General features: G+C 34.3%; 1 protein-coding gene across 2 annotated transcripts in view; it reads right to left on the bottom strand.

The window, feature by feature from the left end:
- LOC150103982 (breast cancer anti-estrogen resistance protein 3 homolog) overlaps positions 1 to 19664 on the bottom strand; it is an 82428-nt gene that overhangs the window by 53015 nt on the left and 9749 nt on the right. The window contains exon 2 of one of the 2 annotated variants that reach the window (XM_090396658.1): positions 14197 to 14275. In XM_090396658.1, the coding sequence (XP_090252784.1) occupies positions 14197 to 14275 (79 nt within the window). Of the gene's footprint in view, positions 1 to 10389; positions 10567 to 14196; positions 14276 to 19664 lie in introns of those variants that run through there. The other variant, XM_090396659.1, reaches the window with a different exon arrangement.

Below are 19664 nucleotides of genomic sequence, written 5' to 3'. Positions count from 1 at the left end.
ATAGTCAAGGTTGCATATACTTGCCTCTACGTGTGATTTCGAAGTCACACGCAATGTATATTTGATGTTTTTAGCATCGCAGAGTAGATGCTTCTGTAGTTGAAGTGGCAGTTGTAATAGTTTTTATTTCACACTTAAAAGAAAGTTGTTGTATAGGCTACTCTCTTTTCGATGTGCAACAAGCATGAAAAAAAAAAAAAAAAACACTTTGCTCTGCACAGTTATCTGCTAACCTGTATTATAATTTGTACTCCAGTCAGATTTTTTTTTTCTTCCCAAGGTTGCATTGTTGTACTCCACGAATATACATTCATATTGTTTTTAAATACGAAACTGTCTTGCTACAATTTACAAATAGATGTTAAGCTACCTAGAAAAATAGCACAAAAGCAGATAACACAAAACTGACTTTTACTTTTTTTTTTTTATACTACTGGCATTTTTACTTTTTTTTTTATATAAAGAATTAATTATAATATTCTTATATTAGTGTTTCTCAATATAAGTGATTTAAAAAAAAAACAAATTTTAAAATCAAATCATATAATTTAAAAATACTGGTAATTATTAAGCTTTCTATAAGATTGTATATAAATTTTTTTTTTAAAAAAAAAGCTATTTTAATAAAATTATTACTTGAGCATTATAATGATGAACTTCGATAGCACTTGTAGAGCATGGTATTCATACAAAACTGCATATCGCTAAAAGCTAATACTGGAGGATATAGTCATAGAAATAAGATCCGATAAGTCTAGGGTGAAATCCCGTAGCTCTGCCCGAAAGACGATGGACAGTGTATCTGATTGATTTACGAACTATTTCATTAATTAACCTGGTTCACTTAAATGATGTTTTTCATGGTGGAGCTGTGAACAAAAGAACCGGCTAATGTTTAAGACTATATATTATTAAACGAACACCCCCTAACATCCTACACTTCCAAAAAACGTTCCAAACTAAGGTTATGCTTTTTAAGCCTTCTAAGAAATGAAGGGAAGTCTAATTATTAATTACATAATTATAATCGTTCTCACAATTACGTAATTGTAATTAGTTCTGAAGCATGGCTCGCGAGTTGTTTCAAATGACTGTGGGAACTGAAGAGACTCGTGCAGTCTGTAAAAAGTCAAATAAGTGAAACTGCTGTAGAAAATTTGAACCAGTCAAGGTCTTAAAGGGTAGGTAGAGAGAGGGAGAGAACGTACTCCATGTCTTCCAGACATAATACTGGATTAAGTAAATAATCTGTATGTACCAAAGGACAACATATAGAGCATTACGTACATCAACGATCTAATTCGAGTCTGGTATTTGTAACTAAAAAGTTCATAATTTTTCTCAGCTCTGATTTCCATCACAGACGGAAGTATCTGTGATCTTTCGTATGAAGTGAATCCCGCTCCCTCTTGATTGATGAATAAGAGGAGGGAAGATTTAAGACTTTTCGAATTAAACCTAATACGACTTCGGATGTATTAGAAATGTTTTTGCTGGTATTATTATTCCACATGAAAGAAAACGATGGGATAGGATAATTTTTATTCATCACGCTATTAGTTTCATGAAAATTCTCGTGTTTCACATCATCAGGTATGTTCTCACTCGACAACATCCTACGCAACGAAAACTTCAGATGACTTACAAAAGGCGTTCGAAGAACCACCTGGAAACGAGATCTTTTACTGAAACTTAACTTCATAAGAAATAGCCGTGATATTCTCAACGAGGTCTTTAACAGTTTTTGTGTACAAATGACATTCTGTTGTATTGCGTGTACACTGTATTTGGGTTATTTTTGAAAAGCATAACTTACTGTTTCGTTGTTATTAAATTAATTAACTTGAAAACATAATATATAATATACAGAAAAGTATTTTAAGCATAAATAATTCATTTCGAATAGCAAGAGTTTCAACTGTGATCAGTTGGAACAACACCAACATTTAAAAATGTTCAACAAAATGAAAATAAATGAAAACTTGCATATCTTTCAGTCTGGATTCGAATTCCAATGCGGACATGGTTGTTCTGAATGGGCTTATGTGTTAGATGATTTTCATCGCCAGGTGAAATTCATTACCCAGCTTGTAAGCTTAAAATGGCTTTAAAATAATCAAGTTCCATGTTTGGTCTGCAGAGTAGACTTTTTGGATTAAACACCTCGTTAGTCCGTCCATGGTACTACTGTGTTAAAATAGTGGGAATCATTAAAGATAAACATGTACAGTGTACTCCTGTTATTAAATCAAACATTTAACAAGCAATTCTTCCTTATCACTGCTATCCAAAGTATTCTTGTTCAGCAAACCTTTTCTGAAGTCGAGTCACTTCAATAGGAATCTCGTCAATGCTACCACGCGTTTCCCACAGAGTAATTCTTTCAACTTTTAAGGAATGCATCGAAGTCTGGAGGGCTCTTGTCAGCACTTCCTATTCATACTTTTCCGTAAGATAAGATCAGATTCTTCACGTGAAGCATGCGAGTTCTCATTGTCATGCAAAAGCGCGATATCTGACGTGAGTCAAATTCCTCCTCTATTTGGAAGTCTTAATGCCCGAAACAAGAACATCATAAACAGAAAATGAAGAGTGTTTTCACTCAGTCTGGTTTGCAACTAATACTATGGTGGAAACTATCACATCATCCTACTGGTCACGAATGCTCAGAACTTTGAGATGAAACCTCGTGAAAATGTGAGAGTGATTTTCATGAGTTTCAGTAATGCAAATTCAGAATAAGATTGGGTTACTTTCTTTTAAATAGAAAAATCTATCACTGGTTTTCTATTTTAAAAGGAATTTTCCTAATTTTGTAAGTCGGACGCGACTTACAAACCTTCGTACATCCTCTAAATGCGTTTTCATTCCCCAAATGGAGTTAGGCGACAGTTTTAACCACCCCTCTTTTTTTTTTCTTTTTTTTTAAATAGGTCGACAGCTGGTTTCTATTTTTCACAATCGTTTCTTTTTAATACATTTCGACAGGATGCTAAACGGAAGAAGCTCTTTATAAATGTCTAGAATTTATTAAAAACGCCTTTAAAAATATCTAAAATGTATCTGTTTCTATGTTCTCATACCGAGTTACAGAATTGCAATTATAATGTTTTCTATTGAGAAAAGTTCTAACCATTTGGAAATCGACAGGCAGCCAGTCATCACCTCTGTCATTGCCAAGTTTGAGTGCATTCACCTCGTGCTAGATAAAAGGCAATGTTCCTGATCCTTAATAGTATTTATTTGCATGCACTACAGTTAATTTTGCTGAGTTTCAATATTAAAAAAGTTTCTTCCGTATGAGGGGGAAAAAGCTACTTGCTTCAAAGCCTAGCATATTCTAAAATTGGTGAAAAATAAGTCTATTTAGTAGGCAACTCAACTAGAGCTAATCAAGTAGCCTTTGTAGTTCAGTCGATATCGATGAAGCTGTTTGGTTGGAAAAATGGGGTTTCGAATTCCGTCTAGGACGCGAAAAAAACCGTCATTTAGTCAACTTAAGGATGAGTTAGCCGATCTCATGAGGCAGTGATAGGGTTTTGGAGTGTTCCTCCAAGAAACTAGCAAAAGCAGATAGAAGAACCTTAAAGAAGATACACAACAGTTGTAATACATTTTCATGTAATCTTGTTGCTTTGGGTGTAATTCTAACCAACTGCTGTGTATCTTCTTTAGGCTTCAAAGGTTACTACAAACTACGCGATCTTTACAAATAATCTCTTATCATAGGGGATTTTAATGCTAAAAATTGAAAACAAAAAAAAATTGAACAAAGAGTGATGAAAAACTTGATACAAAACAGAAATGAAAAAGGAAACAATTTTTTTTATTTATTTTTTTCTCCCGACAAGAAAAACCATCAAAGTAATTGTACAATACTCGATATTTTTCACACTGGAAACATGAGTGTAAAAGGAAAGTTAATTCAAATTGGCTAAAAAAGAGAACGATACCGATGGGGAAACTGAGGTTCGAATAGCCAAGACGCAAGGAACCTTTCCTAGCTCTTTAAAAACATAAGATGCAAGATGAACTATTCCGCTTTAAAGGAAGGTGAGGAATGCACAAGACAAATCCTAGCAAACGATTAATAAAACACCTGCGATGTCGAAGGTCTATTTTATTCCGCGTAGTTAATTCACCAAGATGGAGCCTTTAAGACATTTCTTTGTGAGAATAAAATTTGACCTTCAATCGATGACAAACACACGAGTCACATAACTTTCAACATGAAGTAATGTAGGATATTCCGGTTGCTATCTGTTCTATAAATGGAATTCTAAGTTTGAAATCCTAATAAGAGTACATTAATACAAAGATAAAATGCGATTCTTCGGGATTGTGTATTACTTTTCAAGCATTTAAAAATAATGAAAGAAAAACAAATCTTGCTTATTATACTGTTGTGGAAGAGGGGGGGGGGGAGGATTAAACTCGTTAAAGATAAACAAAATTTCACTTTTACATAAAAGAAACAACACCCAATTCATTCTTTCTTAAAATGGACATTTTTCTAATACGATTAAGTCATAACAAAGGATTGAACAGAAAAGTTATTTTATGTTAGTAATCTAAGGAATTTTTCTCCATTAGTTTCCAAGAGACCATTAGTTGTTTACGAATAACACAGAATCGCGTCTAACATGACTAAATGACATTTGTTTGATCATCCATCTCGTCCGATTTCTTACTTCATCTGTCAACTGATACATATTAGCTAAGATTATTTGGGAATAGTTTCCCCAGAATAAGCCATGAGTACCCGAAAGAAAACAAGTCAAACCCAATTAGGTGGTCTAAAGGGGGAGGGACCATTCCTTACATAATTAAGTTGTAATCAGCCAACCTTGTCATCACGGTGGCAATTTACTAGTGTACCTAGTTCTTGGTGTGCGGTGCTCATCCAAGCGTTTTATGTCCTATCTTTCCTGTTTTCCCCCCCCAAACTAAGCCCACCGTTTGATCAGCCCTTCACAGAGAGGTGGGGAAGATTCCAGGCGATTAAGCATCCTATTAGGCTAATGACGAAGGGTCCAGTATACACTTACAAAGACCTGTCTCTTTTACCATTCATGGAGGAACATACAAAGGTGCTTTCTCTTCACTGATCCCCCGCAAAGCCACAAATATTAGCCACTAATTGCCTTCTCTTACACCTCTGCGAACGTAAGCTATCTGGATGAGTTGGAATTGAATTCAATTATCTCAATTTGTGTGCGTTTTGCTAGAACTAACTTTGTCTTATATTCTTACCATCCTTGGATTGATAGTTGTTTGAAGAACCACTAAAAAGAAATTAATGGAAAAAAAATTGAGTCCTATCTGAATCATTAAAATATGATTTTAAAATTAAAGCCAGTAGAGAAAAATATCTACTAATTTGAGACTTTTTTTTTTTTTTTGTTATAATGGGTGGATTCTACTTCGACATCTCCTAAGAAAGACATAGATTCTCCAGTTAAGCAACTATGCATGTCGTTTAATGGGCGGATTCTCGAAAATGCGACAAACTGACTCTGGGTTTTCCATATATCCACCCTTTTAAGTCGCCATGGTAATCATGAGGTGTTTGTTAACCGAAGCCTGAATTCAACCAATCAGAATAATCTCAGTCACGTGATCAAATGAATCGAAGTAGGCACATTGTAACAGCTATAAATGGCAGGTGACTTAAAATGATTAGAAATTGAAATTCGATCACGGGAAGTGATTGAACTTCTCCAGATATAATTAACAGACGCTATACAGATAGGAAATTTAGTTATTGCAAAAGGCATCAGTTGTATTTCGAAGTAATTTAAATCATACGTGGATTTTTTTTCTAGTCATATAAACTTCAAGAATTATTTTTACGTTTAACAAGTAAGCATAAAAATTTTAATAAATATTCAAATAAATATTAATAAACAAGGTAATTTGTATTTGTATTTAAAAAAAATTTGGAGTGTTTAAAAAAAAAATTCCATTTTAATCAGTACACCATGTTATCTTTTATATCAGTTGGCATTACTTGAACAATTTAGGAAGCATGTTATTTTTTAATACACATAATAGGGTTTTTTTTTTTTTTTTCAATAATGGTTTCACGATGTAGCTTCAGAACCCAGATAAGACGAAGTTCAACAACAAAATTATGAAGTGGGTGAAAAGCTACAAGAATGAAAGCATCTTTTCATTTCGTTGACAAGCAAATGATGACGGCTCAAAAAAATAAACAAAAACGGCAGTAATCGTTCACAGTCCTCAAGAGAAGAAACTTGAGAGAGAAGATTTGTTGTCGGTCTTTTTTTTTTGGGGGGGGGGGGGGTAAGGGATAGAAATGAGTAAGAGTCGTAGGTCATAATACAGTAGATGTGAAGTTCTTTCAGACTGCTTTCACAGAACTGTTTCAAATGCATATGTTAGTAATTATAATTACTAGAAAAAAAATATTAAAAATATAGAAATGCACTTCCCTAATTACATGATACATAAGTTACACATGTAAAAATATTTACGCGATAATGAATCCAGTAATACAATATTTATGTTCATTCGGGTCAGTGACAAGTTGGCACTGTGCCAATATTTATTACATGATATTAAAAAAATGACGTTTCAATAAACTGCTTTACAAGAAATTTTCGTAAACAATTAGCAAGACATTTGAGTACAATGATAGCGTTGAGGCTGCGTAATACTAATTCCATACAGAAATACTTCAAAAGCTTCAATATGAAGGAATACTTTGATTGGACTCCAGAGTAAAACTAATTTTTAAGCCTGAATATTTGACAGAAATAAAAGCAATGGAAGTCATTAATTTATTATCAGTTTCGTATTATTTCTTCCACGTTTTAGTTTATATGAACAGTTACGATATACTGGAGTTCATTTGAAACAAAGTTAAGATTATGGCGCGCGACTTGGATAAATTGTTGATTACAGTTATAAGACACGTGCTTAAGTCATAAATTGGACTAATGATCTTTTTCCTAAGGCGTGCACAACAAGAAAAAAAAAAAAAAAAGGAAAATTTCATACATGCACAAATCATACGACTGTGTAAATTTTGTACAGGAAAATAAAGAGCGACATTTAAATCTCGTTTATGTTATTTACGGCTGACATATTTGCGTGCATTGACACAGTAAAGATTTAGAGTTGGAAAGAGAATTTAAATTAGTACAGAACCAATTTCTTTCTCTTTCCTTCTCAATCATGCTTCTACTTTCGTGCCGGCATTCCATATCACTATTCGACCAATTACAGTTCCAGAGCGGTACACCTGCACGTTTACCTCCAGGTGAGTAAGGGACAGAGTGGGTGTAGCTAGGTGTTGCGGCCTACTCAGCTCTACTACTAGTGAATAACGATCGTTATCGCGAAACACAGCTTTAGGGTAGATGCATGGAGAGAGAGATGGTTGGTGGCATGCACGATGGGAGACTTAGATGCTCTCTTTGTCATTCTTTCTTCCCCACCTTGCACTCGAGGGTTGCATTACTTCCTAATCTTTGTAGCTTTTGTTCTGACTGTCAGTTCGGTAAAAATACCGAAGCACGTGTTTAATGTTTTGTTTGTGTTAAGAAAATTAAATGCCACAGTTGATGTGCAAACTGTTTGTCTTCTGGATTCCCTTTTACATTTATTTTTATTTATTTATTATTTTTTTTTTTCGAAATGGGTGGGAAATGTTGAACTTAATCACAAAGAAAGGTTGTTAGGAGATATTTAAACTACTCGTCAATGTGCATAAATATTAGTCTGGGTTGATGATTTCAAGATATGCCTGACATCCATCCTAGATAAACGATGAATTCCGTCCAGCCCCCCCCCCCCACACACACACCACATTTACTGTAGAGAAAAAACAATGGATAGTATACTAACACAATGACATGGCATCCAACTTCAGACAACACGCCCTCTTTACGAATTACGAGGTGATACATTTTAACTGCGTTTACAAACACAGTCATGTTCCCCAATGTGAAATATCACATTGGGGAACATTACTGTGACATATTTGCGTGCATTGACACAGTAAAGATTTAGAGTTAGAAAGAGAATTTAAATTAGTACAGAACCAATTTCTTTCTCTTTCCTTCTCAATCATAAAGTTTTATTTATTTAGTCGATAAGAATTGTGCATGTTTTCCTAATGTGCCTAACTCAGTTAGGAATAGGGATATTTATTTCTTTAGGTGATAAACGTATTACACTTAAATGATGTCATGATAGGATAGTTAAATTCATTTTATGGACTAAAAATCATACCATCTCTGTAAGCATTGCTATCCTATATATTGCTTAAATAAATAACATTTATTTCAGCATAAAGGACAGATATATCCAGTGGTGAGCTATAAGGGGCTCGCTCGAGCCCTTTGTTAAATTTTTCTCAAATCTGCGAGCCCCTTGTTCTTCTTGTTTACTTTTTTATTTTTTCAAAAAAAACAAAACAAAACAAAACATCATTTTTTGAAATATATTAAGCGACAAACTCATTCGGTAACCTAACAAAGTGATTTTATTAAATAAAATCACTTTGTTTTACAAATTTTACCATTTTACAAATAAGAATTCGTTTTTGGTAATCGTATATAAATAAATAGGGCTATAAAATAATGCCCCTTGATTGGTACCGTTGATTATCACTTGAAGTATAAAAACAAAGAGATATATAACGTACTTTAATATTATTGTTTTTAGATAACATTTATTTATTATTTATAGATTGTTTGTCATAAAACCTTTTATCGCAAGCAAAAGAAATTTATTTTGTTTATAAAAAAATGTGGACTATTTCATATGTGCGATTATAAAAGATTTCATTCTTATTATATTTTGATAGTAAAAAAAAATGTTTGATAATAAAAAAAAAGTATGAAGGGACAACCTTTACAGATTGTCGCTTCATACTTTTTGATTAGCATTTGTACACAAGCTGTATTAATAAAAGTTTAACAACGGGCTCGCATCATCGAGCCCGTTGTTAAAATTTCCATAGCTCACCACTGGATATATCCGAAAACAGTTATGTCATTAAAAAAAATATATTATCATATAAAAATGAATATTTATTTTTTATTTTTATCTAGTCACTGTCGACTTATATCTACACCAGCTATTATCTTTCTCCGGTTATTTACTTTATTATTGGGATTTTCCCGTGAAGCAATAACACTTATCAACCACTTATTACACTAAATTTATTACCTTTTTTCAAGTACCGCTTATCAAGTTTGTAACCATCTTAAATAGACGTACTATGAATTAGAACATTATTTATACCGGATAATTTTATGGTGATGGTTTAAATCAAAGTAATAAATATGGAATACTATAAAGAAGTCAATGCTTTTCTGTCCCTAAAACATCTGTAAAACACTAGCGATTATAGACCTGCTTTTTCTAATTTGTTACGCTGTGAATAGGAAAGCCTAAAAAAATAATGAACGGTAATTATTTTCAATGCACAAGAGCAAAATGATGAAACTCTGCACTGATAAGTGTCTTGCGAAAAGGAAATGAGAGAGCAGAGAGAGGGAGTAGAGGTTCGCTGCATCTTACGACAAGCTTCGATCGACCTCCAACCGCACACACACACTTTTTTGCGAGGTCGATGCTCCTCCTACATCCAAGCTGAACTCCCTCCTCCGCTCCTTTCTCTTCCCCCTCCCTGTAGGTTCTGAAGTATCATTTCCATGACAAAAGATTCGGGGATGGGGAAACGATGAATGAGGCAATTTCGTCATTTCTATCAGGCACCCCCCCCCAAGGCCATCATGATTGTCCCTAAACCCACCTCCCCCCTCAATGATCGTCTATAAGTTAATCTTTCTGATTAATATCGAAGTAAATTCAGAGGCCTTGTACAGTCAGAACGATGCCTCTAGAAACAGAACGATCGGTTGCTATAATAACGTCAAAATGCGATCAACTTTGGCATCCGTTTCTGATAAAGGATTACGAAAACAGGCGCTTAAAAAAGAGAAAAGTGACGGTACATCTGGAAGTGCTCTATACTAATCACTTTCAAGGCTTTGTTTGCTTTACTTCATTTAGAATATGGTTGAAAAAAGTTCAACATCTGGGAAAACAACATCTGTAAGGCAAGTAAAGAATAAGATGGATTACTGCTTTCTTTTTTAGCCTTGTAAAGTATCCATTACATTCAACAAGAAACATCACCGGGTGAATATTCTCGGGTTAAGAAGCTTTGTTAGATTCTCCATTTAATCAAAGCTTATTTTATTATTATTAAAACGAAACCGGTATTATTGCATTCGCTAAAGTAGGGTTGTCCCCCAAACACTTAAAATATAAAATAAAGGGGGCTTTGAAGTGCAAACCGACTTCGGAACGTAGCGTATTAGCATTTCCCAAAATATTATAAAACCTTACCTTGAATAGTCGAAGTCTCAATTCTTCGTAACGGAATACTATTTCACTCATAAGCAAAACGCCGGTGAATAGCTCGCTCCTAACAAATGCACTCCAGCTGTTCGGTTGGACCAACTCATTAGTTAACCCTCTTCTCAAAAACAAAACACCATGAGGTAAATTTCAGTCCAACGCCGTTTTTCTCCCACCCGAAACATCTCCCTTTAACATATGCAGTTGTGGACATCACTCGATTCCTTGTATTCGCTCCCCATAACCAGCCGACTTAGTACGATTCTCCCGGTCGATGGTGCGCGTGCCTATCGCTACCCAGGAAACACGACGCAACAGAGGTGGAATCATCGGATCAGTCCATTAGGTTTACACAGGAGGGTGAAGGTGACGTCTGAGGGCTATAATTTCCTTGAAGTTTATCTCCTAGTATTTTTTACTGTTTTTATCTCCGGATTTAATGTGTGTGTACTAGTTTCATTTCTGTACATTGTCAGCTAAATCGATAAGCTCATAGAAGCTTCAATTGAATACTTTTGTTAGGAAAAGCTTAAATATATTGGTTACCAAATCAACAGTTCTGGTAATAGAAAAGAGTGATTTCTGAAACAGCAATTAAATAATGACCTCATGCATATTTAGTTCGTATTAGTCAACTGAAAAGTGTGGGAAAGAATACAAAAACGAAGTGTTAACATGAGTTGTTATTTGAATATCGATCAGGAAATGGCTAAGATTCGCACTGTGGTGAATGTACGGAAATATTATTTACCAAATAATTGCAGAAAAATTAAAATCCCTCTGGGTAATTCTCAATGAAAACCATACAAGACTGCGAAATCGAATCTGGGAAACTCATAGAATTTCTTATATATGACAGAATAATTTTAAACAAAAAGATTATAATGTACTTAAAACATTCATAGGATCCACTAGTTCACTGTTGAACTGTTGACTTTCTGAATCTAGAAAGAGAGAGAGAGAGAGAGAATAAAGTTTTTCCCATTAATACACAGTTTTCATATGGACGAGATAATCAAAACGTGACAAAAATGACCTTTTTTAGAAAAAGGCTGACTGATGCATCTTCTAAGTTCAATACTGCAAAATCTTTTATGGAAGAACTGAACCTTACAATTTTCTCAAACGTTGGACTTGAACCTCAGAAACTGTAATCAGCCAGATTAAAGCTGAGCAAGATTAAGAAACCACTTTACCTACGTCATATATTTAAATAACACCGCTAATTGAGTATGTGAGGATTACCGCTTGGCGGATCATCTCAAAAGATATCCTCAAGTTTTAGGAGACTTTGAACTTTTCTCCCTTCACTGTCACAAAGTGTACAGAACTTTAAACTCTGTTTGTATTCAGTGAAAATTTATAAATTACAAATTTCCATAGCACCATGTATTGATATCATACATATATAATAATTGGATTTGTATTCAGTAACTTTTCGAAACTTTAATGAATTAAAAAAATAGTGTGCTTTTTTCTTCAAAGAATGCACTCCCCCCCCCGTGAAAGAGTTTAAAGGCCTTTAATCTCTTTCACAGGCGACGTTGTTCTAGCGATATCCCCCCCCCCCCCATACACACACACAACATCACATTTTAAGACTGTTGCCTCTAAAGTGTGACATCACTTCAGAATGACTCATTGTAAGGAATACCTTTTAAACCCGTTACTTTTAATATATATATACCTTTAATATATGTCAATCCGTACCTATGTATATGAGTACAGATTGACAGACAGATGGCCGCTTATAGGATGCAAATCGCACCTAAATGTTAAAGTTATAACAATAAGAAAACAATGGGGAGAATTTATATTTTATTAAAAACAAGTATGGAAATAATCCATTCAAAGTATAAATCACAGCGGCATTTTCATAATATAAAGATGCTTTATGGCCTATCGACCTAACCATAATTATTTATTTATTGAAATAATTATTAAGCAATAACGTAGCTCTTTATCGTGACACTAGCACGTTTCGTAAAGTGTTTTAATTCTGTACAAAAAAGAAAAAAGAAAAAAGAAAACTTGTGCAACCTCCTGAAACGTTTGATAACTTTTAGTAACGATCCTTTTATCAATGGATTGACATACAGAAGGATAAAGAGACATTAATTATTCACATTTGACGTCATGTGACGCCGTATGGTCACTCCCATACTTCATAGGGTTTTGGGAGTGAAGTCTTTTGCTTGAAGAAGTGGGGTCACAGAATCCTTTTCCATAAAGAGTTAGGACAATAGCAAATATCTATGCCTATAGCAGGATTCGAATTGGCAGCATCTTAGGCTGAAGGTGGATACGCTAACCAGAAGGGGGCGCTAAAGAGTAATTTGATGCTAATTTCTTCATCACTTTTTTTGTCCGATTGTTGGAGGGGGGGGGGGGCTATAAACTTACGCCAAAAATTTGCGACAGCTCAAAACATCAATGATGTTTGGTACTTACTGAAAAATTAAGTATGTTATGAAAAACGTCACTTCGCAGCAGTGACGTCAGCAAATGCACTAATGTTATGAAACACTCAATATGATCGGAATGGAAAACGAAACTTATCACTATTATTATCACTTCCACATACTTTGAAATGCTAATTTTACTAACATCCTTCAAATTGAGGGTATAATTCCTTATAATTTCAATATTAAAGATTAGTACTCAATACTGTAAGTAGCAAATTCAGAGACAGCATCAGAATTAGGCATGTCATCGGCTGCCGTTTATTATAGGTAGTTTTTTTATTTATTTTTTTTATAAATCTGGCAAATCATTTCACATTGATTGACCTATTATTTAAGAGGGAAATGTGTATTAGAAACAGTTAATGTAGTGAGCTTCAGGGTTCGTCAATAGAAAACCGTTAAACTCGTTAGATAAATAGTTCAACGAAATGAAGTCATTCAGAGTTGCTTGACATTACAAAAATATGCTGACTTCCTTCCTTCTGACAACCTACATATAAGCAAGTGAATACAACGGTCACCGCATCTAAAAATTAAGGAATGAAAAAAAAAACAAAAAAAAAACAGTCATTATCTTTAAAATGACTAATGACATGAACTCTTCGATAAACAATTTTAGTGGATTTTTGATCTTTGCAATCTTCTCAAAGAATGAAAACAAAGTTGAGTTTTATCAGCAACCACAAGTTAGTAAGACGATTGCATTACAATATGTCATCACTGGAATAGAAAATTAATTTAATCTGAATATTTCACATAAAATAGATAAGTAAATAAATAAATATTTGTAGTCTACTAAGATAGATCTATAAAATCTGGATTTTCTCAAATATTCTTAAGAAGAACCTATATATCTTTTTATGTAACATATCAGTTCGTTGAAAAATTATGCAACATTAGTTGCAATTATATGCTTATTAAATTAGAATAAAAAAAACTAGCAATAGCAATATAATGCGAAAGAACAAAAATACGTCTCAACATTGTCAGTTTTGCAATTGCAATATTTTAACGGTAGAGTTAAAATGGCAGTCTTACTTGATATACAGTAAACAGGTATATCAATTAATAATAATTTGCCATTGCAGAATCTCTTTGCCCAACATAATAGTTTGTTTTAATAAAAAGTTAAACCTTTTTAAAAGGAAAGATTAATAAGGTTAAATTACTTTAAAAGTTTTAAAATATTAAAAAAAGATGCTTGATGTTACTGATATAATAGAAGAATTTTGTTATTTCTAGCACAAGATACGAAAATACCCAAAGTAGAACTGCAAACTGAATATTTAACTTTTCATTGTTTATTTCATAAAAAAATGATATTCCTTACCTTCGTAGCAAATCTATTGTACTTCGGCTGTACATTGGACTATTTCGGGATGACGTCAATTCGCGTTTTATGCGACTTCCTGCAAGATATTTTAATAAAATATATTTTCCGCTACACAAAAGAGCAGCGGTAGCAGCGCCACATCTCATAAGTTGTTTTCTTACACAGGAACATAAAAAGAAATTACATTAAATTTTATTTCGGAATGTTTGTATTGTACCATAAGCATTTTGATGCAGTGTTTCAAGAGACACATATTTTACTCGTTATAGAATCCATTTGAGTACGTACATCATTTTTTTTTTATCATACAATATGAGTCATCAGGTTGGAAAAACCTGAGTGATCGTAATTGCTAACGGTCACATTAATGGCTAATGTTATGTCTTTTGATCCTCTTGACGCCAACTTCGACGAGTTCTCACGCCATAGAATAAAGCAAATGTTATTATTGTCAGAGTTGGTAATTGAGAAGATAAAATTGCAGCGATTATTAAGATAGAAAAAAAAAAAAAATAGTTAGAGGATCGCTGCAATTCAAAGTACATATCCATGCTCAGTTTTCTATTATTATCATAATTTCAGTGTTTAATTGACTATTGCATTAACAGAAAAATATATAAAATAAATAAAGAATACATTTAGAATCAAAAGGAAATAAGATTAATAAAAATCTTTAGATGATCGCTATATATGATTATTTTAAAAAATTGTGTGTGCGTGTGTGTGTGTGTGTGTGTGTGTGTGTGTGTGTGTGTGTGTGTGTGTGTGTGTGTGTGTGTGTGTGTGTGTGTGTGTGTGTGTGTGTGGAGATAAACCTCCGTATGAGACTGGCTAACTCACCTTCGGATAACAAACTATTCTTATTGGTAAGAACCTTCAACTACCCATTCCACTTGATTTTTTAAATTTTTTTTTTATGATAGCTCTACTACTTTTCAACTGCTCTGATTCAACGGGTAGTATTCGAGTTATTTCCTCGAATTGTCCGTCCAGCTTTTCTCTTTATACTAAAGCTCGAAACAGTTGCAAATAAATTATTAACATACACTGCTTGGAAAGAAGTTAACGGACACTATAGTGAGGAACAACAGTCATGGCGCCCCCTTAATAAGATGAAGGACTTCCTTTCGCTGCGATGACTGCAGCAATCCTAGGACATACTTTCTACAAGCATGCAATAGCGATCATGGGAATGTTGGACCATTCTTCCTATAAGCATGTAATGAGGTCCTGGATCATTGAGTGCAGACATCCCTTGACTTCACCGGCGCTCCAGTTCATCCCATAGATGTTCCATAGGGATGAGATCAGGGTTCTATGGAGTGTCAAGTGTGGTGACGTCCATGTCCAAAAACCATGGAGTTACAGCAGCAACCTTATGGCAAGGTGTGTCTTGCTGAAAGAGACAATGGCACTTCCGTAGAAACTAGAGGGCATTGCATTGTCCAGAATGTTCAAATACTTCTCGGAGTTCGATATTCGTGGCATCACAAACCGAGGTCCAAGGCCAAACCAGGAAAAAGAGAATCATACCATCACACTGCCACCTCATAATTTCATAGTTGGTGTTACGCACTCTGGTAAAAGACGTACACCGGGTATCTGCCACAGTTCATCTGCTCGGTAGAGGGGTAGCGTGATTCGTCGCTCCATAACACAGCTTCCAAAGTTGTCCCACTGTACACACTCTTTGCACCACTGAAGATTACCGCATGTTGGTTCGGGTAATCTGTGGATGTACCATGAAAAACCATGTTGTGAGCTTCGGTTCTCAATGTTTTTTTGTGCAGATTTGTTCTAGTCGATGCCGGGAATTCCACATTCAACGTGTCGGTCGACGATTGTTGATCGGGAATTGCACAATTTGCCGAACAGATAGGCCTTCAAAATGGCATCCTATCACTGCGCCTCTTTCAAACTCCGTTAGTTCCCTTCTCGTAGCCATTTCACCCGGACACAGTTGCACTGACTTGAGAGCATCATATTCCTCCAATCTATACCGGCTATAAACATAACTCGCTATATGGCACTTTGCACATAGCGGTATCCGTTGATTTCTTTCCAAGCAGTGTGCGTTCTCCTGTCATTCCAAACGCATAACATTTAGTAACTTCTCTGATTTTTCATTAGAATGAGATCAGAAGAATTTTGTCTCAACTGGATACCAAAAAGGCTTCTGGTTGATGGCAGTTCTCTGATTTCTTCAAATCAATAAATTCGAAACAAAACTAATTATGGATATGTGAATGTTCTGAATGTTTGTGCGTGCTGAGTTGATTCCTTTTCTTTGTTCTAGAGGTAAATCCCTATTTAATCAGTTTAGAAATTAGCCCGCACTCAACCTTTTCTGAGAAAGAGATAAATCTCCCCTTCCCCATCTTTCCTTATATGCTAGGCTTAGAGGCCTGCCACGGCCTAATAACTTGTTTGAATCATAATTAATGCTCTAATTGAGCAGTTAATCCTATCTCCATAATGCATTCTAGCAGTCAGTTACCTGTGTGTTAATCTATCCGGTTTGCCTGTTTTACAGAATGAAAATCCAGATTTCCCGGGAGGAAAACACTTCCATCCTCGTATGAGACTGGTTAACTCACCTTTATTTGAAAAGCCCATCTTCGAAACTGACTGAGTTCCTTGCTACAAATCTAGTATAACTGTAAAAGCATTGATCGTGTTTGGCAGAAAAGTCTACTAAATAAGCACCATTATATGGTCATCCTCCTCGACTTGTTTCTCAAACTTTGTAACCACTTTTTGGAGATAGTCACAAGGCTTCATTATTTCGCTGTTCTGTTCTTTCTATAAATTAGCAATCATCTCTTTTTAACTGTAAATGTAATTCTCAGTTTGGCTGATAAAAGTATACACCACACTACTCTTTTCTCGTTCGATAAACATTACAATACATAAATCACCGAACGTTCTAAAATATCTACTACAATCCTGAAGTTCTGATTTTCAAGTCTTTCTTCAAGGAAGTTTGATAATTCTGCTAATATCAATGCTCGAAAAAACAATCGTATCTTATTTTCTTGCGGAAATACTGATTTTATTCCAGTCTGATTTTTAATAACACCTAAATTTCTTAATGTACAGTCAAAGCTAGATTTCTCTTCTTGGGATAGATGTTTATAATTTAATATTTATTTAGGAATAAGACTGTTAAGCTCCTTATCCTACAAGTATGATTGCGAAAGCCAATCTGGTCAGGTCGTAGTAGTAACCCGAAGTACTCAGGATTATATTATTATTAAAACGACCTGTTTCTCACCACTAAATTCGATCTTTTTCGCATCGACATTCAATTTTTGTTGCTTGCATTTTCTGAAGATATTTTCATGAGCGCTATTCATCCGAATTAGCATCGGTAATAATAAAATATGTTTCAAAACTATCGCACACTTCTTCGCCATCCTTTCTGACATTGTTATCCTTTGGAACAGTCTCATCTGTTATTTAAATTTTACTTATTAAATAAATAAGTAAAATTAAATTAAAAAAAATTAAACATAAAAGTTTACAGAAGTAAAAAGTAAAATTTATCAGCAAAATGCGATCAATTTTTTTCTTTAAATTGGGAACATTGACAATAAAAAAAAAACAGCAAAAAAATCGATTTATTCTTAATATGCGTTTGATTATAGTGGTATTGGCGTTGCCAAATACAGATTTTTTTAACATTAATGAATACATATAAGCAGAATAATCTGAAAATTATTTAATTAGAGGAGAAAAAAAACCCGATAAGTTTAATAAATAGACTGAATTATCTATAATTATTTCATTCAGTTCCTCAAGCACGTATTCAGCACCCCCCCGCAAAAAATTATAATGTGATCTTACATAATATACATACGCCTAAAGCTGAATGTTGTCTTACAATGTCTGATCAGACATTTTAGCAAAGGGAAGGCAAGGAAGAAGAAAAATAAAATAATAATAGATGAGCTTCTGTTCCTCTTCGTTTCCGATCTGTCGGAAACGATTTTAGGGGCTATGTCCTTAAGTTCGAGTACTATGCCCTGATATAAGCATACATTATCGTCACGGTAATGTTATTATGTGTTATGGTCTGACGCATTTGCGATACCTTTACATGAGTGGTCTAGTATATGGCCGAAGAGGAAAAACAAAAAATATTAACATCCATTTCTTTGATTGCCTGTAAAAGGATATTTTGTTTATGAAAATATTGTATTAGCGTGTTTTAATTTATATATTTTCCAGATTTATTTATTTTATTTATTTATTTAGTGTGTGCGTGTGGAATAAATGGCTCTTTTTATTGTTAAATTAAAAAAAAGAAAAAAGAAAAAAAGAAACTACTTCGTCCTACTCTTGAGCACTCCACCTTTTGCACAAAAATACACAAACGTTACAAATCTATCGATTGTCATTACATTAAAAAAAAAAAAAAATCTCATCATAGCATCGGTACAAGATCTCCGACGCACATCCCATTTTACTAGTCAGGGACGTACTGACCAGGAGGGATACGGTAATTACAAACATATTTTATAATATAAAATAGTGGATTCCTGGGTAGTCGTGTGAATGGACCGAAATATCTGCCACTTTTCTTAAGCGTTATTTTATTCAGAAAATATAAATATGTTTCTCATATGAATGCGTTTGGTAAATGCGGTGAAAGACATAATGTATATGACAATGTAATGACCGAACTTGGGTAGTGGCCCACAACAACGACAGTAACGTCATATCCCTCCACTATTCAGCATTTATGTTTACTTTGTGAGTAACTTAAATTCATTTATGGTTGCTAAATAATAATCATAATAATAATTATTATTATTACCCAATCCATTACAATCTTACCCAACTTCCAGGGATGCCCCCCTCTAACCAAGTGCTGAAATATTTCCTTTGTATTAATCCTATAAATCCCTTAGTTAGTTATTTCCATGTGACGTCACTGGACGCAGTATGGTCACTCCCGTACCTCATAGAGATTTGGGAATGAAGCCTTCTGCAAGAAGTGGTAAGTTTGCAGCTGCCCTTTCCTCAACCGCGACCGTCTCTAGGATACGGTAGTTGGCTTTATGCTTCCCGGTGTGTCCTATGTCTGTAGACGCGTGTGTTCAAGGGACGGTTTGTCTATTCTGGGAGATAAAAAACCCGAGTTTCCGAATTAAAAAAAAAAAACCTATCAACGTATGAGACGGTCAGGTTCCTCACGTCACTGACGGGTATCGTACCCAGGTCTTTCCGACCAAAGAGCTTACGGAGTTAAGAAGGCTCACTACCGGTGGTACTGCTATTGAAAATTGTAAATTCTGCAAAAACTGCATGTCATGCTGTTGTCAGGTTTTAACTAAATTTAATTTACACATATTAACATACAGGTCCGTGTTTTTAATATAACAGACTGAGAAATTCTTACACAGTCATATCTTGGATCGTTCATTAATATCATGAGAAAAAGACTTAATAATTTATTATTT

This window comes from Typopeltis vanoorti, chromosome 8 (genome assembly GCF_054136105.1).
Source record: "Typopeltis vanoorti isolate ZY-2024b chromosome 8, IOZ_Tvanoo_1.0, whole genome shotgun sequence".
Taxonomy (NCBI): Eukaryota; Metazoa; Arthropoda; class Arachnida; order Uropygi; family Thelyphonidae; genus Typopeltis; species Typopeltis vanoorti.
Note: the sequence above shows the minus strand (reverse complement) of the source record. Positions and strands in the feature narration are given on the sequence as shown.